Below are 20,707 nucleotides of genomic sequence, written 5' to 3'. Positions count from 1 at the left end.
TCCAGAATAATTTTTAGGGACTAGAGAGTTCACTGTTTTTGCAACAGACTCTCATGGCTACCTTTCTGCAAAGTACACAGACTCTTGACTACAAGATATAAATTTACTGTAGCTCACAATAGCTATATAGAAGGCAGAAATCCAGCTGCTCAAAGCTTTTAAAACAGCCCACCGGTCTTGTGAGGCAGAAAAACAGCTTTCAAGGCAACCAGTGACAGAAAACTATGCCATTGTTGGAATCAAGCCATACATTGCAGTGGCAGTAAAACAAGTACTCATGGCAGATTCTTCATGCTGAAGGGCAGGGGCACCCATGCTGGCAGGGGCAGATGCGAATCGTAGTCCATGAACATCTGGAGGGCCAGAGTTGGACACCCCTGCTGTAGGGCTTTAAAACAGACTTTGGGATGGATGCTTATTATGTGGCAACAGGTATTGAGGTAGTCCTCCCTGTTCCAAACATTGTCTGAAGGGGGAAGCTCTTAACCCTTATTCTGACAAATGGCTGTGCTTGTAAACCCATGTTTAGACCACACCACTTCAAACTGCAAGTGGTAGCACACATGATTCTACATCACAAACAGTTTTCCACTACTTATATCCTTTTCCACCAAAAGATCCAAGTTCAATTGTGAATTAATTCATCACTTTATCCTGGACCTACTTTGTAGTGGAATGTTCTGCGAGGGTCTTGGTGCCTATTTAGTTCTTCTTCGCCCCCCCTTTCAAATCTTATTTAAGTCCCAGTTGTAGGTAAAATTCCACCTCTCTTTCTCCCCATGCCCCCATTCACAGATTTTGAAAAACCACAGGGGTGAAAGTCCAATCCTGGTATTTCACCACTCACCCAAGCCATTACATTCACCAAGAAATGTGGTAGGGTGGTGGTGGTGGTGGTGATGGAGAGACAGACAAACCAAAGCATCTTGGTTTTGTATTGTTTTGCCCCTGAAGGGATGATGAGTTAAAGGGGCGGGGGGGGGGGAGAGGGGGAGAGAAGGGGAAATTTGTCGAAAACAAGCACTGTCTCTATTTTTTGTGAGTGCTATTTGCAACTACTCCCTCCCAAAACATCAGAAGGGAGGGGGAAGGAGGAAAGGGGGGGAGAAAGGGAAGGGGCCAAATCAGAGTCCTCCTTTCCCCGAGGAGATATCACTAGCGGCTGCCTCCAGCAGGCAAACTGCCTCACCTAGCAATGCGAAAGAAAGTCTTAAAATATGTCCTTCTGTGGAAGGCGGTCCAGTGGATGCAAGCAGCCAAAATCCATCACCCACTCACCCACTCACCACTTACCCACATCACCCACTCACCCAAACTCACAGGTGCATGCACTGGTGACAATGGCATGGCAGCCTAGTCATCCAACTTGTCCCTTCTTTCTTCTACTTCTCGTGCCCCAGCACAGACAAGCACATTTGCAGACCAGGGAGCAACCTGCCAGGACTTGGTGCTCCAGGCCGGGTTGCCAACCCGCGCTTTGCATGCTCTAGTATCTGAGTGGTGCCACAATGGGAGAGCTTCAGCTACCTGCTGACTTCCCCTTGGTAAAGAAGTGAGCCTCACTTTCCTCTTGTTGGGGGCTCCTCTGCCAGCAGTCTCGCTGAGGTAAGGTAGATGCAACAGGTCAGGCAACTGAGGGAGTGGAATCTGGCCAGAAGCGATTACGCATCAGTGTGCTTAAAAACCATTCTTTAATGCTTATAAACATTCTGGACTCTTTTCAACAGCAAAACACACTACTCCTGCTATACCAAAATGACTGCACTTAGATCTTTAGGTGGAAAAGGGTATAGTAAATGAGATAGTAAATGAGACAGCACAAGTGATCTTGCCTTACTTTCTTTGTAACCTTTTTTGGTTTTTTCCCCTGATGTGAAAGGAATTATTTTTTATGGGAAGAACATTCGATTATGATAGTCCTCCCCACCTTCAATGTATGGGCCAAGCAAGGGTTTATCACTGCAACTGTGTTTGGAAAGAACTAGTCCTTTGTTTCCAGTTTTTGTGTTGGAGGCACTTATTGGTCCAAAAGAAGGATTTGGAAGCATGTAAGGAGGTTGAGTTGAACTGACAGGTATAGCTATTCAGGGGAAAAGGAAAGTGTAGGACTGTCAACCAGCTGAGGTGACAATCGTTGTAGGAGTGTTAAATGTTTGAAATCTATTTATGTTTCATAATTGTGTCAGTTTCCCAACTCCCCCTGCTTGCACTACAAATTTAGTTTGTTAGAAGGTGGGGAACAGTGAGGGACCATTTTATGAGATAAAAACTGTTGTAATCCACACCAAACAATAATGACTGCTATAAATCAAAATAAATGTAGCCTTTAAGTCTCATTGTACCTCTTTCATTAAGACCTTAGACACAAATCCTAAAACAATAAAGACATTTATTAAAGACAGAAGAACAGCCCTCCTGGATCAGGCCACTGGTCCATCTAGTTCAGCATCCTGCCTCACACAGTGACCAACCAGTTACTTTGGAGGGCTAACAATAGGTCATAGAGGCCAAGGTCTTCCTAGATGTTGTCTCCTGGCACTGAGAGTCAAAGGCTGACTACCTCTAAACATGAAACTTTCCTTCAGTCACCATGTAAAGGAGTTGCTAGTAGCCATGGAGAGTCCCATCTTCCATTAATCTTCTAATCTCTTTTTAAACCTGTCTACGCTTGTGGCTATAATCATATCCTCTGGCAGTGAATTCCCATTTTAATCACTCTTTAGGTAAAGATCTCAATTCTCAATCTACTGATCATCAACTGAATTTGTTGCCCTTGAGTTTCAGTAATTTGGGAGAGGAAAAAAACACTACCTCATGCATTTTTTATAAACCTCTATTATATCCCCCTTTAAGTTGTCTCTTTCTAAACTGAAAAATGCTTCAGACTTTACTCATAGAAAAGATGTTCCAACTCCTTAATTATCTTGGTCACTTCTTCTGCACTTTGCTCAGCTCTGCAACATCTTTTTTGAGATATGGTAACCAAAATTGCACACAGACGATGTCAGCATCAGGGCAGAGGTGTAGCTGGGCCAAACTGCGCCAAACTGCGCCCGGTGCGCATTCCACATCTTCCGCCCCCCCGTGACCCCCGCGGCGTCCCCCCACGATGTCCCCCCTTTCCACACTTACCTTAGTTCCTTTTTCAAAACTTTTCAGGCTTCAAAAGGCCTTGTTCTCAGTAAAAAAAAAGGCCTGATGGGAACTATACTTCCCAGGAGACCTTGTGAGCCCCAAGGTCTCCTGGGAACTGTAATTCCTCAGGCCGTTTTTACTGCGAACAAGGCCTTTTGAAGCCTGAAAAAGTTCTTTAAAAGTGTGCTGTATTTCACGCGGCTGAGGGGCCTGGGCTTATTTTATGCTCCCAGACGTGCACCTCAAAAGTACACTACTTTAATTCCCCCCGTCCCCTTGTGGCTTTGCCACTGCATCATGGTGTTTACTGGGTGTTATCTCTAAATTTTATATCTAAATGTTATCTCTAAATTTAGGGTTGCCCTAAAGAGTACCTGTTGCTCACTCTAGATTAGATTCCATCTACTCCCTAAATATCAGGCTAGCTAGGTCTTCTATGCTGGGCACCTTCTCCCCTTGAGTCATTGGCATGGTACTGGAAAGATAGGGGGATTTTCCTGGGACAGAGAGGTAGCTCAGGAGGGAAGACTGAGGAGCACAGTATAAGGGAAAATCAGAATGCAGTCAAAATTAGATATTGTTGGGTATTTTAGAAAGTTGCTGTTGACTGGGTAGAAATGGATGTTGTTTTAGGGAGGTTAGCACAGGGTTGGGGATCCCAGTAATTGGAGGATATAGGAGGCATGGTGGTGGGGGAAGGAATGGGAAAGGAAGAAGTTGGAGATATGCTTGGAATTCTTTCAAACTTCACTCCAACTTGCCTTACGCTGGTGGAGAGGCTAGGACTTTAATCCCGTCTCCAACACTGATGCTGTGCAACACCAGTTCCATCGATAATAAGAATGTGATGGGATCTGGCAAGTGCCAGTCACACAATCCAGTCATGAAGGAGTTAATTGTTGCATTCTAATTAGTTAGTGAGGTCAGAAGTCAGTAACCAGGTAATTGATACCCATTGGTCAGGAGGTCTGGTATGGACTACATGCCAGTTTGCACGTAGACATTAGATATATATTCTTTGTTACACTCTGCACGTGCTCAATAGTTTTCTTCTTTGTTAGCAATGTGATAATCTAAGCAGTGAGTTGGATGAGCTGGCTAAATTAGTAAGACTTTTCTTGTTTTTCTCTCCCAAGTTCCCTTAACCCTTTTATTCTTAGTAAGTAAGTAAACTTTATTTCAGTAGAAGCAACTGTCTTTTGCCTCCTTATTGCATTAACTCTGCTTTGAAGTAATATTTTACATCAGAATGCTACCCTGAACAATTATTTTGCAGAGCATAAAGTGGACCTGGCATGTGTGATCGACACCTGGGTGTGGAAGGGTGGAACTGTCACCTTGAGAGAATAAACCCTCCCTCCACCGCCAGGTTTCTCGGTCCTCCCTCAGTCTTGGACCAAGGGCTGGGCTGGGGGAAAGTAGAACTGTTCATTTGGGAGCATTTCTCCTTCAAGGCACTTCTTGCCCCAAAGATTCCAGGAGTTGATCATGTTGGCCTTGTGTGAGAATACTGTACCATTTGCCTAACACACCAGCTGAAATCCTGGAGGACCTGTTGGAGGCAACAGTCAGGTAAGCCTTGCAGTTCCCCAGGTTAATAGTTTTGGGTGATTTAAATGCCCATGAAGATGGCACTGCACCACTCAGACTATGGACCTGGTGTCCTCCATGGCAAAACTGGGACTCTCGCTCTTTGGACCTACACACCAATGAGGTCACATCCTGGTCCTCATCTTTGGTATTTGGGTAGATGTTGGTCTGATGTCAGTTGACAGAGTGTTGACAGAGTTCCATGGCTAGACCATTATGCCCTGAAGGCCACTTATCCCAAGCCCTTCCTGTACAGGTGGAGAGTGAATTTATGTTTGCCCACAAAGACTTATGTATTCTGTTGATTTCCAAAATGCTCTTTGGGATCTGGTACTTCCCAGCAACTTGTAGGATGAGCTGGTAGAGGACTGGCATTACAATCTCTCTGAGGCCATTGACGAGATCGTGACGTGAAGTCCTCTCTACCCCCACTCCAAGCTAGCTTCTTGGTAACCCTTGAGCTATGAGGGAAGAAGCAGGAGCTGAGATGATTAGAGAAAGTTTGCCAGAAAACTCATGATGAAGCTGAAAGGACATTTTATAGGATGTTTATGAAGTGTCGGAAGAGAAGGACCTTTATGCTGTTTCCTGCCTCAACCCACAGAGGGGGTTTTACTAGTTAGCCAGTGGCTAGATAGAGACCAAGGGATTGACACCTTTACTCTATCATGCTGGCTCTATTCCTTTGATGTTAGACTGATACTCTCAGGGTCTTCCTTCCTTCTGCCTTCTTCTCACACTCTTCTCCATCTCACTCCACCATGCCTAGAGGGAGGATGGGTGCTTCGTGCATCCATCTCCATCCAGCTAGATTAGGATACATTAGTGAACTTACCTACCTTTCTATCCAGAATGGAGTTCACTAATAAATACTCTTTTTATTAGATTAGAAACTACAGCTGACTCTAACTTTCTTTTGTGCAAGTTTACAAGCATGTTGGGATCCGCACACGTGCGCATGTATGGTAAGGCTTTTGCTGCACTCCAGCCTCCAGCGCACTCTGCTTGATGTAAACTGGCATAATCTCCACTACGAGGAGATTATACAACAATTTATGAAATCCTATGAGATAGCAGTGAAGGCCAAAAAGAAGGAATTCTACGCAGCCTCCACTGTGTCTGCAAGTTCATGTCTTCTAGCCCTCCTGGTTGATTTATTCACTCCTCTCATGGCAAGGGAAATATTTAAGAGAATGTATAAGCCCAAGACCTATTTTTGATCCCCCTTGGGTACAGTCCCAAAGGTGACATTTCATTCTTCTGCATAGGCCACAAGCAGGCTTTTGGAGACCATACTGCCCAGGCATGGGACTATGCACAGCAGGGAGGAATCGGCTCTGAAAACTTTGAAGGAAAAGCTTGTTATAGGGCGATTTCCCACTGGCGATTAATACTGGGATAGTCACCCGAAATATCCAGGTTTCCTCGAGATCTCCCCACTGCCGAACCAAGGAACACAGATCAGTCCAGTTTCTGGTGCTCCCCCCACCCTTATCATGGGATTTTCCTGGACCTGCTTGTATATACACCTTTTTGAAAAAACACTGCAGTGGGAGCTAATAGGAGATTAGGGCTATACATTTGAGGGTCCATAACTTTGGCCCCCATGAACCAAACTTCACCAAACATGGGTGGTATCATCAGAAGGGTCTCCTAAAGATATTCTGAAATGTTGGTGATGCTAGGTTAACAATTGCACCCCTGACAGCAGGCACCCCCCGCCCCCCAAGGGGAAGGCCTAGATGCCTTCACTTGAAACATGCTGCAGTGAGGATGTTGGAATCTGGATGAAAAGGTGCCAATTCTTTTGAAACTTGGTTGCATCTAAATTAAATTTTCAGTGGGAATTCGGCCAAGAAGAGGGTAGTAATGGAAAATTTTAATTTTATGATGAATACCCATAAATATAATAAACATGAAAAAAATTGTGGCTGATTCATCCTTATAACAGAAGGCTAATGTGTGCTATATGCCAAAAGCGGCAGGTGGGACCCAGCTTTGATATGATAGACCTGGCCCTTCAAGAGTGTGAGAGTGGCACAGAATTACATCACCTTGGACTCACTTTTGCTGGTTGTGTAAATGTCTGGTGTTGGAGCTGCTTTTACTGTCTGTGATGTTGCTGAGAATTCTGGGAGACATGGCATCATGGAGCCCAGAACCAGAACAAAGCACAAAACCAGGGCCTGTGGATGAGACATGATTGAAATAGTTAACATAACCAACTATCAGAAAGAACATAGATGCACACAGGTATTCATACTGACATTGGTATGGATTAGCCCTTTAATTTACCAGGAAAACTTCTAGTGGGCCACTGCCATGGATGGCTGTTGGTTGCCAGGAGCAAGCCAAACTGAGCCCTAGTGGCATGGGCAGTGATGCAGTGGCCATTGGCCAAGGATGACGACAAATGGAGTAGACTTACCCATCGTTTCTTCCCATACTGCTATCGACCAGATCCAAGCTAAGAGGCAGGCATGCCCATCTTGGAACTGGCCAGTGGCAGTGCAGGAGGTGGCAATGGGTGAGCCTATAGCCAGTGCACTCATCGTTACTGCTGACCAGTCATCTCAGTGGTCCTCCTGGACTGACAGTGCATTGGAGTTCAGTTTGGCCTTCTCCTGAGCCATTTTAACAGTTACATTTTTATCCCTGCTTTCAGAGGTGGGATCCAGCAGGTTCTCACAGGTTCCCGAGAGTAGGTTACTAATTATTTGTGTGTGCCGAGAGGGGGTTATTAATTGGTGATTTTGCCACGTGATTTTTGCCTAAGTTACGCCCCTCCTCTCAGCAGTAGCGCGCAGAACTTGAAGCAGTCTAGCAGGAGGTGCACCGGCATGCGCATAAGCCCGCGTCATGCAGAATTCGCTTCCTGCCTCCAGGGACCGGGCGCAGCTTTACCGCATCCCGCCACAGCCCCGCCCCAGAATGCCCTTGCCCTCTGGAATGCAGTTCTCAACACGCCCTCATCGCGCACCGCTTCATCGCTCTACTGGCGCTACACCACAGTTTGAATCCCACCACCATGGGAACCTGTTACTAAAATTTTTGGATCCCACCGCTGCCTGCTTTCCTTCAAGGGCAGCATGGCATGGTCTTTCTCTCCCTACTTTATCCCAATAACAGCTCTCACAGTCTAGTCCAGGGGTAGGGAACCTTTAACACTCAAAGAGCCATTGGGCCCTTTTTCCATGGGAAAAGAAAACACTTGGAGCCGCAAATAATTTTTGACGTTTAAAATAAAGATAACACTATATATATAGGGTTTTTTTAACCTTTTACTCTTCTCATTCTGAGAAGCGCATGGATTTGCCCGCCCTGGATGAAGCCGGTGGCTCGGCCTCGCTGGCTGCCGGGAAAGCGCCCACCCCGCTCCAATGGGGCGGGCGAGAGGGGAAGCCCACGGCGCGGCCCAGCCGACCGTGGGCAGTTGGTGCGCCCGCCCTGTTGCCTGCAGGGCGGGCAAGGATGGGGTCGGTGGCTTGGCTCATGGAGCCACAGTGCAAGGACAGAAGAGCCGCATGCGGCTCTCGAGCCGCAGGTTCCCTACCCCTGGTCTAGTCAGACTGAGAGAAAACGACTGGACCAAGGACACCATGTGAACTCAATGGCTGAAAGGATATTGGGACACAAACCTCCTTCATCCAAGTATGAGCCTCCAACCAGTGTAAAATAAAAACTTTAAAACATAATTCTATGGTGAAACTTTTTGTTAACAATGCAGAATCTCATGTTATTTAATAACTAGGACAGAAAACAGGGAATTGAATTTTATTGAGATGAACATGTACAAAGGTATTTTAAAAGTATTATTTTTATCCAGAGCCAGTGAACATTACTATAAGCTATAATCCAGAATGCAATGTCCTTAGACGTTTTCACACCTGAAATGAAAAGTCAAATTAACATGTCGCTCCTGCTCTAAAAAAAAAAAAGGTGGGGGAGGGATAGATTAATAACCAAGTAGTGCTTATAATATTGGATCCGATGTTAGTAGACACGGGATCATTATTCCATCTGGCACAGAAGTTCAGGACATTCAGTATGGTGAAATGTGAACTTGGGCAGGATACCACTATTGCTTTCCGCTGTGTCATAGATTTTATAGCCCACTGTAGATTTAAAAACCTATAATTTTAATATGCTATGCATTAAGTCACCTGAAGAAAGCGTAACTTTACAAAGCCATAAAATACCATGGAAAATATAAGAAAAATTTTGAATGCTTGAACTTTGTTAGTTTGTAAGCTTAGACAAATATTGTAAATCTAAGTTTATCTGTGAAAGGAGTGGGATATATGTAGACATACATAGGTTGCCATAAGTTAGCTGTGACTTGATGGAGCACGCACGCATACCTGCAGCATGCATACACACTCATGTATTAGCAATAAGAAAAGAACTACTGGAGAATGCATAGAACTTACCATCAGGCAAGTCCCTGTCTGTGTAGAAGCCATTTTGTACGGCCTAGCAACTTTCCCTGCAACCAGAGCCTGCAGCTTTTGTAACTGTTGAAGCAGAGTCCTATGAAAGAATTTAACATTAAGAGAAAACATATATATGAGACTTTTAAAAGTTCCAAATAAAAATACACTACAAAATATAGAAAATAGTATTTTCATTTTTCTCTGCACATGAATACCATATACACTGAATAGTTTAAGATAAGTGCTGAAGATGCAAGAGCTCAAAGAAATCCCGTATAAACAAGGCACACAGTATAGGACAGTGTTTTGTGAAACATTCTCTACCACAGGATAATTAACATGGTAGGAATTAGACGAAGAGGAGTTTGGATTTATACCCCCCTGTCCTGTAAGGAGACCCAAAGGAGCTTACAAACTTCTTCCCCTTCCTCTCCCTACAACAGACACTTCAAGATCACCCGTCAGGCATGTAGGAGTGGGAAAATAAATCTGGTTTACCAGGTAAGCCTCTATGACTCATGCAGAGGAGCAGGGAATCAAACTTGGTTGTCCAGATTAGAGTCCACCAGCTCTTAACCACTACACCACAGTAGTCATTTTCAGTGGTGCTTTAAATGCTTAAGCATTTTTCTTAATGGGCAGTGCCATCTAGAGGGTGGTGGTAGCTGCATGGCAGCTGGGGATGGCATAACTATGGCATAGCTGAGCCACCTCCTAAGTGGCTTTCTGTGCCACAGCCAGCAACCCAACAGGGACACTCCCTCAACCCCTATGGAATCGTTGTATGCAGCTTCACAGGCTGCATCTACATTTTTGCCAGCGTAAGTTTGGGCTGGCAAATGTGAGTGTTCTTGTGCTGAAAGAGATAAGGGAGCTGACTAATGCCAGCCCAGGCAAATCCCCTTTAAGGGATGGAGCAAAGGGGAACTGCGCCCAGAGCATGTGCATGCCTCGTGCCCCTGCTGTGGTGCTGCCTGCTACGCCACGCCCCAGAACATCCCTGCCATGCCCTCTCCATGCCCCCACGGCAGCACATGCTCGGGGTGTCGTGCCCCCCTTTCCCGTTGGTGCTACACCACTGTCCCCTTTACACCAGTGTGGGTTCCTTTGCGGAAAGTGTGCCAATGTGCAGTGCCCTTAAGCTCATGCATGGTGCTGCTGTGAGTGATGCTCCCCAGCCACAGCATAAGTACCCTGGCACCATTGTAAATGCCCTTTACTCTGGCAGAAATTACACTTACTCTTGTGCTGGGATCACAACGCCTCCTCAGCACTTCTGCCCCACACCCTTGTGGATCGTGCTGTTAAATGTTGGAAACTTTCGCTAGGTCATAGGTTTAATTCTGGCTTTCCCTACTGAAGGCTATCATAAAAGGATAATGGGGTTATGAGAAAGAATTCTCCTCATATTTGGCACATTTAGAGAATCTGTTGTGATAGCTTCAAAACCAGAAGCTCTGCTGGAGAGAAGGGTATGCAATTAATGAACTGTCCGGCAGATGGCAGGCATTAACCACCAACGCAGCTCTTAGAGTCGGATACTGAAAAGCAGAGTATCCCAACACCTCCAGGGTCTCCAGGGAGCAGCATGTAACCGGAAAGACAAGGTCAGAACCTGCTGATAGGCGATCAGAGGAAATGACTGTGACAAAGAGTCTCAAAATGAAGGCCAGGAGGGCAGTGCTCCCCACCCTAAAAGCTCAAGCACAAGGTCAAGAGAGCTGTCAAGGTTAAGTGAGGAGATGGATTCTAGCTAACAAGGTCACCGATTATAGTTTCCCATCTTTGGCTGAAGCCTTGCTGATTAATGGAATCTGTGTGTGCCGCTGGCTGAGCTCGGGAAGGGAACGTGCCAGGCTGAATTCATAGGAAGATTAAGCCAACAGATTGGATGCTTCTAGACGAGGCTAATCAGAAAGGCAGGCTTCAATCCTGTACTGTTCACACGTTTTAGGAACAGGAATATATAATGCTTTTCCCCAGCACCCAAAAGATCATATTCACCAAAGTCATATAAAGGTACCCCAGAGTTTTTCTTTGCTCTGCCTTCGATGGGGAATATTCTCTGTGATTATTTGAGGTGTGTTGGGGAAGAAGAATGAGCCCAGCAGTTCTAATGTACATATAGACAGCACTAGAATAGAGCAGAATATTACTGTTTAAAGAGGAATCTGTACTCTTGGCCTTCCTTGTCTAAATTCTTCTCGGCACAAACAGTGCAGAAGTTTTGTTACATTTTCCAAGCTCCTCTGAAGCAGCTGTGTGTGTGAATTTGGCCTACAGGCATACATACATAAAAAGAGCTGCGCTAGAGTTCCTGGTCTAGAACAAAGGAAGAGGATGTGAAAGTGCGATCTCCAGACCTATTATCCTTGCACATGTCTTATCTGCTGACACTTTTTTGGCCTTTCGTGGGAGACTGGGCAGACTCCAATTTCTCCTTGCTGTTTTCTTCCACTGCAAGCTACAGTGGTTATTTGTTCTCTCCAAAAGCATCACAGGACTAAAATTTCTCCAGATGAGATTCTGCAAACTGAGAAGGATGGGGCCCATGGATTCTGCTGACAGATGCCTAGCTCAAGGCAAAAGGGCGCAGACAGAAAGGGAATAGGTCTTAAACAGGGCCTGACCAACTGGCCTTTTGATTAGGTTGGTGCACACATTTTTCTTTTGCTAACACATCTGCCATAGGACTAACCTTATAAGCTCTTTCTTGGGTTTGTCTCATTAGACAGGCCTTGAGAACATAGAAAGTGGCCTGGATCAGGACCCAATAACACCATGAGGTGATTTTGGGTGTGTAGCCATTCTCGGTTCTCGGTTCAAGGGCTTGACAGCCAATACAATATGCCCATCATTAGCTTGTACCACAATAAAGAAGAAGGAGAAGGAGAAGGAGAAGGAGAAGAAGAAGGAGAAGAAGAAGAAGAGCTTGGATTTATATCCCCCCTTTCTCTCCTGCCTGCAGGAGACTCAAAGGGGCTTACAATCTCCTTGCCCTTCCCCCCTCACAACAAACACCCTTTGAGGTAGGTGGGGCTGAGAGAGCTCCGAGAAGCTGTGACTAGCCCAAGGTCACCCAGCTGGTGTATGTGGGAGTGTACAGGCTAATCTGAATTCCCCAGATTCTCCACAGCTCAGGCGGCAGAGCTGGGAATCAAACCTGGTTCCTCCAGATTAGATACACGAGCTCTTAACCTCCTATGCCACTGTTAATGCTTAAGATGCCACATGGTAGTTTATTTGCCCACCATTTCCTACAGGAGTGGCTTCCAGCTGAAATACTTCAGATTTTCCCCCCTAGATAAATAATTTTCCTCAAGTAACATTTAGTGAAGTAGTCAGGATGAACTTGTTTGTTCCTTTCAATCCTGTTTTTCTAGCCTTCAAGTCTGGTTCCCACTTGCCTGTTGCATACACTGTGTTATCAAACACTTTCCTGCCTGATGACTCCAGTTTATGTCTCTTTAATGCAGACAATACCTCTCCTGGAAACTGATTTTGAATCCCAATTCAGCTGCTAGCCAACTGGGCTCTGGTCTGGACAAGTGGGCAACAGATGGAGGCCCAGATTCCTAACAGCAGAAAGAAACCCTCAGTTTAGCACAGCTCTGGACACAGCAAATTTTGAGAAAATATATCAGAACTGGGATGAGGGGAAGTTTGCCTCCTCCCCACCTCTCCAACAAAAGTTCCTTCTTGGCTATCTCCTTATAAACATTCCTCCACTTGCTAACCAAACCCAGCCGAATTGCTGCTACTACTGGAGGAAACCAGGCCCTGCAGAGCAACGCAAAGCCTGCCAAGAAGTAGTGGAAGGTTTTCTTCTCTTCTTCTTTTGTTCCCAGCACTGCCCTGACCTCCCTGCTTGGCAAAATCCCTCAGGCAAAGATCAAATGAAGGTTATCCTCACCTATTTGCATTTTCTAACGTCTCCACTTTTTTCCACAGTTCATTGTTCTCAGAAGTATAAGTTTCAACCCTGAAGAAATAAAAAGTGAGTCTCATTTATAAAAACTGTAAGCATGTTTCCTAAGCTTCACTGTGATTGCTGGCAGTCTGAGAACATGCTTAGGTTCCTACGTGAGCTAACTATTCATATGTAACTTTGCTTGATGACTGAAGATATTTCTTTTTGTATTGACTTGGCCCAATGCTATTCAATATGAATCATGGCTCAAGAATTTCTCTCATGTCAACATGGAGTACTCTGACCTCAACACCTCAATGTCCCACCCGTTCAACTACTTGTCAAAGGGGTGGTTCTGTGAATAAAGCTCCTGGAGCATTACTTTAACCACGTGCAGCCAGTTTGGAACCACAGTGTAAGGGGAAGAGGAAAGATTTCCACCTTCCCTTCCACCATTTTTCAAGCTGAAACAGTCTCAGGGAACTGCTATTTGCTGTATTGGGGAAACAGACTTTATAATATAGGTATCTGTATGTTTCCCCAGCTGGACAGATAGCAACTTCTTGGGACATTTTGTTTCCAGTGGTCCCAATTTGAGCTGACGCTCACCACATGTGATTTAAAAAAACAAACACACACTGGTCGATTCCACACTCACTAACTCAACCTAGGTTCGACCTAGGTTCGACCTAGGTACTCCCCACATCCGGCGAGTTCCACGGGGGCCGTTCCTGCTGTGCTCTGTCCTGCTGTTAAATTTCCAACCCCACCAGGAAGGTACAGTTTTTTCGGCGAACCCAGGTCGAAACTGGTAAAGTGGGGAATCTCCGTCACCTCGATTCGGCTGTTCGGCTAATCACAGATGAATGTCTTGGGCATGCATGGAACAGGAGACTTGTGCCAGCGAAAAGCGTGCCCCCCCCCCCCGGCTTCTGTATAGAAGCGATGGCCATGTGCATAAATGGAGGGCAGATTACACGCTGCTCATAGCAACAAAATGGAAAAAGGGGAAAAAAGGGACGCATGCTCACATTCCCGCCGCAACGCAGAAGCCTATCAGGAACGAGGAGCGAATGATGTGCTGAGGTGATCCTGCCCTCTGAACTCGGCTCCGGCAGGACGACCTCAGCTGCTGTGGGGAGTAACGAAGGAATCGAACTAGGTCGGCACTTTCAGCCCGATGGGTCGAACCTAGGTCGAGTTGGTGAGTGCAGAATCGCCCACTGGGAAGTCTGTTTATGGAATGCCTAGCACCACAAATTCCATTAGAAGCTGAACTGTAACAATGGAGTTTCCCTCCGTTGTTACTGCAAAAAATTTAAACAGGTTTGTGAAGAACAATTTTCCTTTCTTTATAGTAATTCTTCACTTACATAATTAGTTATATGATTTAACATGATTTTAATTTATGGTATTAGCACTTCATCATTCCATGCATTTGATTTATATGCCATTCTATAGGGTGTGAATAGACCTTCTTGTCACAACCCAGCTAGTTCCTATTCCCATGAACAGAATTGGCTGGTGAGCAAGTCATTTGTGTACCTGAGTTTGTTATAAAATGCAACATCCAAGACCTGGTCAACTGCAGCAATCTGCCCTAAAGCATCCTTGTAATTAAAAAAAACCCTTTTACCACGAGTGAATAGGAAGTCTTGAGTGCAAGGCTGGAAGTGACCTTAAGAGATCATTTTGCTATTCCACCCCGCTGCTGGGCTGAGTCTACCTAAAATAATCCACTTAGGCATTTGGTCAACCTGCCCTTAATGTGCTCTGGTGATGGACACTCCAGTAATGGATTCTTGATTTTTTTTTAATGCTCTGCCATTCTTTTGGAAACTTCTTTCTCTAATACACGACCTTGATTTTTAGCTGCCATTTGAAGCCATTCTTTCATGTCTATCCATAGCAGAAATGGAAAAAGTGATCCCCGTCTACCTTAAGGCAACTTTCACATAGACAGGCCATTAGGTCGTTAAACATATAATCTACCGATGACAAACCACACCCTTTGGCACATGGCAACCTGTTATGCATTAGATGTTCCATCACTAGGCTAAATGAAAAATGAAAACAGAGCCAGGCAGGGGTGGTGATGAGGAAAAGCAAAAAAGATTTGGAAGACTTGATGGATGAATTGTGTCCATGGGTAGTCAGGGTATTCATGGAATGACCTAATCATATAGAAGTCCTTAAATACACAAGAAAATGCTCTTCTGTTAGACAGTAATCAGGTCATAAAGGATGATACTTAGGAGAGGTGTGTGTGAATTTTACAAGACCCTCAACAAGAGTCTAGTGGAGGTCATTGTTATTCAATGAAACCAGTGACCTAAAAGTATAAACTTTACTCAGACAGAAGAAGATACATACTTTTTCTCCAGACACTCCACATATTCTTTCTTCTTCCTACGACTCTCTTGTGCAGAAATCTGAGGAATGTGAAGATTAAGAATTAGCACTGGACTTGCTTAAAAATAATTTCCACGCTGTAATTATGAGGGGTGCTTCCTGCCACTATACACTCTTCAGGGCCCTTTCACACATTCCAGTAGAATCTGAAACAGGAAGTGAGTATGAGTTGCCCCGTTTGCAGTTTTTCTGTATTGCTCATGAAGGGAATTCTCTGTGAGGAGCACTGTGGAGAGTCGCCTGAGCTGTACCTGCACCGGAAGAGCCCTTGTCCTGCCTGTATATGGTCAAGGTAACAGCATCTATTCTGACATGCTGATTGTGATGGAATAGTACTGTAAAACTAGCAAAATCACACATGACTGTGAAAAGCATCTTTGCCTTTTGATCTCCTGGAGGCAGGACAGGAAACTATGCAAAGGTGCCAGGATGAAACTTCAAAGGCCTAAGTTACCTCGTGGCCTGAACAGAGTTTTCCTGAGAAGGGGAAAACAAAGGGTTTAGAATTCCATCTTGAGACGTGGTCAGAGAAACATCTCTGGGCCATGGGTTCCCGGAATGGGGACAAAGAACCAAAAGGGACGTAACCAAATAAGCAATCCTTTAACCGCAATCATGTTTTATTTCTTTGATTTCTGTTTTTCAATAAAAATCGTTGAGACCTCAGCTGGTTGGAGTTATTGGAGAAAAGAACCCAGGTTTTAATGAAACAAGCGTGGCTCTCCCAGGCTTGCTTTCATGATATGGTGGCAGCTTTTGTGGTCTCCGATACTCCAGAGTAAACACCTTCGTGGCTTTGCGGCAGGCTTGCTTTCGTTATTCCAGTGTGAGCATTTTGGGAAGAGAAGGCTGCGTGCAGGTTGAGATGGTAACCAGAGAGTCTGATGCTGATGGCATGAGCGCTTTGGGAGAAGATGTGCCAGGATCCGGCAGGGAGAAGTCAAGGGGCCAGGGCTCAGGCCCAGAGGGCTTTCTCAAGCGGATGGCAGGAGCTCCTAAGAAGCTTTATGCTGCATCTACAGGCTATTTGGAATCTTTTGACAGCACAGCAGAGAAAACAACTTCCAAAATTCGAAGCTGGAGGGGATCAAAGTCTCAAGAGGGGGAACAAAAAGCCTCCAGGTGGGAGACTGTTCCATTCAGATGCAAGCAGAGAGAAGCCTGGAATGAAATCCTCTTCGGAAGCTACCAGCATCCTTTCAGAAAGGGGGGGTGGAGGATGAAAAGTTGTGTGAGAAGGTGGATTTTCCACAAGGTGATACAACTGTAATTACACAATCAATCAAAGCAGTCTATATTGACGTGGCAGATCCTGTAACTGCCAAGAGCAGCAGCATTCCTCTTCAAGTTAAGGGGGATGGAGAGGAACTCCTTTTGAATTCAAACTTTGAGGATGACATTGTTTGGTTTGATATGCAAAGTGCTAAAGGTATCACACCAGAGCAGCAGGCTCAGGTGGCAGAAATGCTGGCTGAAGGTATGTTCTGCAGCAAGCCAGGTTACACTGACTTGATTTCACATTACATTGATATGGGTGGGAATTTGCCTATTGAAATGATGCCCTACACAATGATGTTGCATCATGCAGTAACCAGGAAGACACATTCCAAAGGGAGAGATACTATTGTGTTTTCTCCAGAGAAGAAGGTATCAGACTATGGTTGAAAGTGAGCATGAGTACTGTTGTTCAATACCCTTGAGTACTGCATTGCTTATTAGTCTGAAAGTATGTATTAAGCTTAGCCTCAGTCATCATACTGATCATCATAAATTGGTTGCTGAGACACAAACTGGGAAGGTCCATAACTGAGTGGCAGACAGCAGGCTTTGTTCAATCCCTAATATTTTAAGGAAAGACTTTGCTTAAGGTCCTAGAAGCTGCATGCAGTCTGAGTACAAAAAATCAATTTAGAAGGATCAGAAGTCTAATGGTACAAGCTGAACATCACTCTTTGCAAATGTCTGATACTTCAGCAATTGAGCACATTTTTGATTTCCAGCATCTCAGATCTTTTAAAAATAGACAATACTGAGTTAGGTGAACTTACAGTCTGACTCAGAATAAGGCAACTTCACAGATTGTATATGTCAAACCATATTAAAAATAAATGGGCATCACACATTCTCTACAATTGGAGCCCTCATTGTTCCTGACACTGGCACCAACTTTGTGAGGATCTATTCATGTACAATTTTTACAAATTCTGGCAACTTATGTTTTACAAAATGATCAGGCTGCAAACCAGCTTAAATCAAATTAAGTATGCAGTTTTCCATAACTGGCTGAATCATTTAGGCCAGCCTGACTTAAAAACTATGAATCACAGATGACTAATCTTACTGTAGACTCTTAATATGGGAACCCACATTTAATGGGGATCTACAGCTGTTTACTTATTCACCTGGGTGAAAATCAATCCCTTCTGGGCAGCTGGCTGACCACTCAACTTGTCCTTGTGCATGGAGAAAGTGAGGTCCTGGGAAGCAATTTTGGTGGGATTATTTAATACATTAATATAGTAGTGGGTGAATGGATGAGGAGAGCTGTTTAGCGGCAGATAGAAAGCCATTTCCCCCCCTGTCATTTGAAATTATGCCAGGCTCCTCAATGTGGCACCTGTGGGCACCATGGTGCATGCTAACCCCTTCCTTGGCATCCTCCAAGTGTTTTTTAGAAAGTAAATGGGATCAGGTGGGGCTTTTGCTTAGTAGGACTTCTCATTGGCCATTTAAGATCTAATTGGCTGTTAAGATTTTTAAACAGCTGTTCAGCAGCAGTAGCTGCCACCACAGCACAAGAATCTTCCCTCTATGACGAAAGTTAAGCTGTGTGTATGCAAGAAAATATTTGTAAACAATATTAAAAATATTCATTTTAAAAGGCCTCCTGTTAAATGAAGTTCTGTCTGAAATGCAGAAGAGATCGAGTTATGTATGACCTTCCTCTCTGACATTTATTTCATGATTAGTTCCTCTCCTGTGGCAGCCATTTTTTGTAGTTGTGTCCACTACCTTGTGTCAGAATTGCAAAGGTGCCCGCAGGCTCAGTAAGGTTGGGGACCCATAAATTATGCAAATGGACTTAAAAGCCTTTCGTTTCCCTGTCTCAGAAACTCCAAGCATAAATAAATCATGGTTTAGAATTTTTGTAATTTTTAATTACAAGGAAGGGACAAAAAAAGATCTGGGGAGGAAGCTGAGCAGCAAAATACGAGTATGGTTGGGTGGGGTTCAGAAAGTTCGAGCAACTTGTCAAATGCAGAAGTTCTGTCTACTGACTTTCTAAAACCCTTCTCATTTATGTACTTTCAATGGATACCACTCCTACGTTTTCATGGTTTCATTCACAACCACGAGGACTGCAGAAGTGATTAAGAAAAAGTCCCTTGTTATGAACAAGGCAGCAAGCCATGGATATATACACTGAGGAACCTTGAAAAGGTCTGGGAAAGCCATATCTGACTCATAAATAAATATGGGTATATTAGTCCTTCTGCTATTGTGGTTGTCATTGTGCCATTTGTCACCATATTCTTATGATCAAAAATGGCTTTGATATTTGATTTTTACATGTTACAGAAGGTTCAATCTAGACCAGAATCATGTTTTCTCCAGATACTAGGGTCTCAGCATTTCATCAGTCTCCTTACCAGCATGGCCAATTGGCCATGCTAGCAGACCAGGGGTAGAAATTCTGCATGACTCTCAGATGTTCCAGGAACTACAATTCCCATCAGCCCTACCAGCATGGCCAATTGGCCATGCTGGGCAGAGGCTGATAAAATATGGATTCCTACAATAGGCTAGACCCTTCCCCACAATTATGGCTGCATCCGACTGCACAGGGATTTAATAACAGCATCCGTAAGAGGTAAAAAGTGAAAACTGCTTAATCCCATGGGTAGAGTTGCCAACCTCCAGGTGGGGCTTGAAGCTCTCCTGCTATTCCAATACAGCTCCAGGCAACAGAAATCAGTTCCCCTGCAGAAAATGGCAGCTTTGGAGGTTGAACTGTGTGACATTGTACCCTGATGAGGATCCTCCCCTCCCCAAATCTCACCCTCTCCAGCCTCCATCCCCAAAATATTTCTCCACCCAGAGCTGGCAGCCCTACGCATGAGTCACACATACACATGAATTGCTCTTCTATAAAGTGAACTCACAGACCTTGTTCTTGATCTTTCGCCTGACTCTCTTCAATGCTTTCTCCTCTGCTTTGGTGAGAGGCAGCTTGATTGGGATAGGATAACCCTCGGCAATAAGGGTACGTTTCTCCTCTTCTGTTAGGAGCAGAGGCCCTGATGTCCCTTGTAACTTCTGCCAGGGACAAGAAGAAAGTAATAATGTTTTGAGAATTTATGCAAACAACTCCACCACAGACTGGCCTTTGTGAAAAATACCTTAGCCAAAGCCTTTCTTTGCAGCCTCCACAACACACTTAGAGGGAAGGAGATCCTTTGTGATATACCAAGTCATCCCCCAACACTCTATACAAATGTATCTGCATAAATTCATGGGTGAGAGTCCTTAAACCACTTTTTCTTAAAGCACCAATTGAAATGCTGTGATGTTCTGCTGCTTTGGGTAAAGCAGTTTACCTTGCCCCCCAGAGTCCTCAGTCACAGCCCAATAGGTTGGAATTGGGAACTTTCGTGTTACCAGAATTAGTGGAGTCTGTCCCACTAATATGTTGGGGAATTAGAAGGGACAGACTTTGCAATGTGAGAGGCTAGGCTTCGGGATCTCTGCCAGTTTATATAGGGGTTTTCCCTTCGGAAATCTGCAGGAAACCAGAATTTAAGTGACATTTAGAGAACAAAAATAATAAAAGGTACATATGCAGTTTGGCAAAACACACAGAGAGTTTTAAGGACCCTAGGATACAGATAGAGGTGAAGAATAGATGGGAACAATAGAAGTCATTGCAGGTGAGGAATAGATGGGAACAACAGAGGTCTGGAACATTTACCTTTTCCAGGAGAAAGGTCTGAGAAAACCAGATCGAATGCTCACACTGGATGTAGACAGAGAAGGGCAACATTGGGCACCATGGAACCTAACTAAAGGCAGATCAGGGAACAAAGGGCAGTGAGTCCGCATTTGGGCAGACTAGATGTAGGAAAAACTGGCCCTCTAGCAATGCTAAGAGAGGCAATCTTCCTGGTTTCATTCTCAAAAGAGAACAATACAGTGGAAAATGGCTCAAAATGAGTCAGAGCCAGGAAGA

The 20,707-nt window shown here is 44.6% G+C and overlaps 1 protein-coding gene across 2 annotated transcripts in view; it reads right to left on the bottom strand.

The window, feature by feature from the left end:
* Nucleotides 1-20,707, bottom strand: part of CREB3L1 (cAMP responsive element binding protein 3 like 1) — a 112,679-nt gene that overhangs the window by 3,215 nt on the left and 88,757 nt on the right. For both annotated transcript variants that reach the window (XM_048486220.1, XM_048486221.1), the window contains exons 6-10: nt 19,648-19,797; nt 15,442-15,500; nt 13,072-13,140; nt 9,156-9,255; nt 6,791-6,911 (exon numbers count right to left, since the gene is read on the bottom strand). In XM_048486220.1, coding sequence (XP_048342177.1) covers nt 6,791-6,911; nt 9,156-9,255; nt 13,072-13,140; nt 15,442-15,500; nt 19,648-19,797 — 499 coding nt within the window. The remainder of the gene's footprint in view (nt 1-6,790; nt 6,912-9,155; nt 9,256-13,071; nt 13,141-15,441; nt 15,501-19,647; nt 19,798-20,707) is intronic.

The sequence above is a fragment of the Sphaerodactylus townsendi genome, linkage group LG02 (genome assembly GCF_021028975.2).
Source record: "Sphaerodactylus townsendi isolate TG3544 linkage group LG02, MPM_Stown_v2.3, whole genome shotgun sequence".
Taxonomy (NCBI): domain Eukaryota; kingdom Metazoa; phylum Chordata; class Lepidosauria; order Squamata; family Sphaerodactylidae; genus Sphaerodactylus; species Sphaerodactylus townsendi.
The sequence above is the reverse complement of the archived record's forward strand: the minus strand, read 5'-3'. Positions and strand labels throughout refer to the sequence as shown.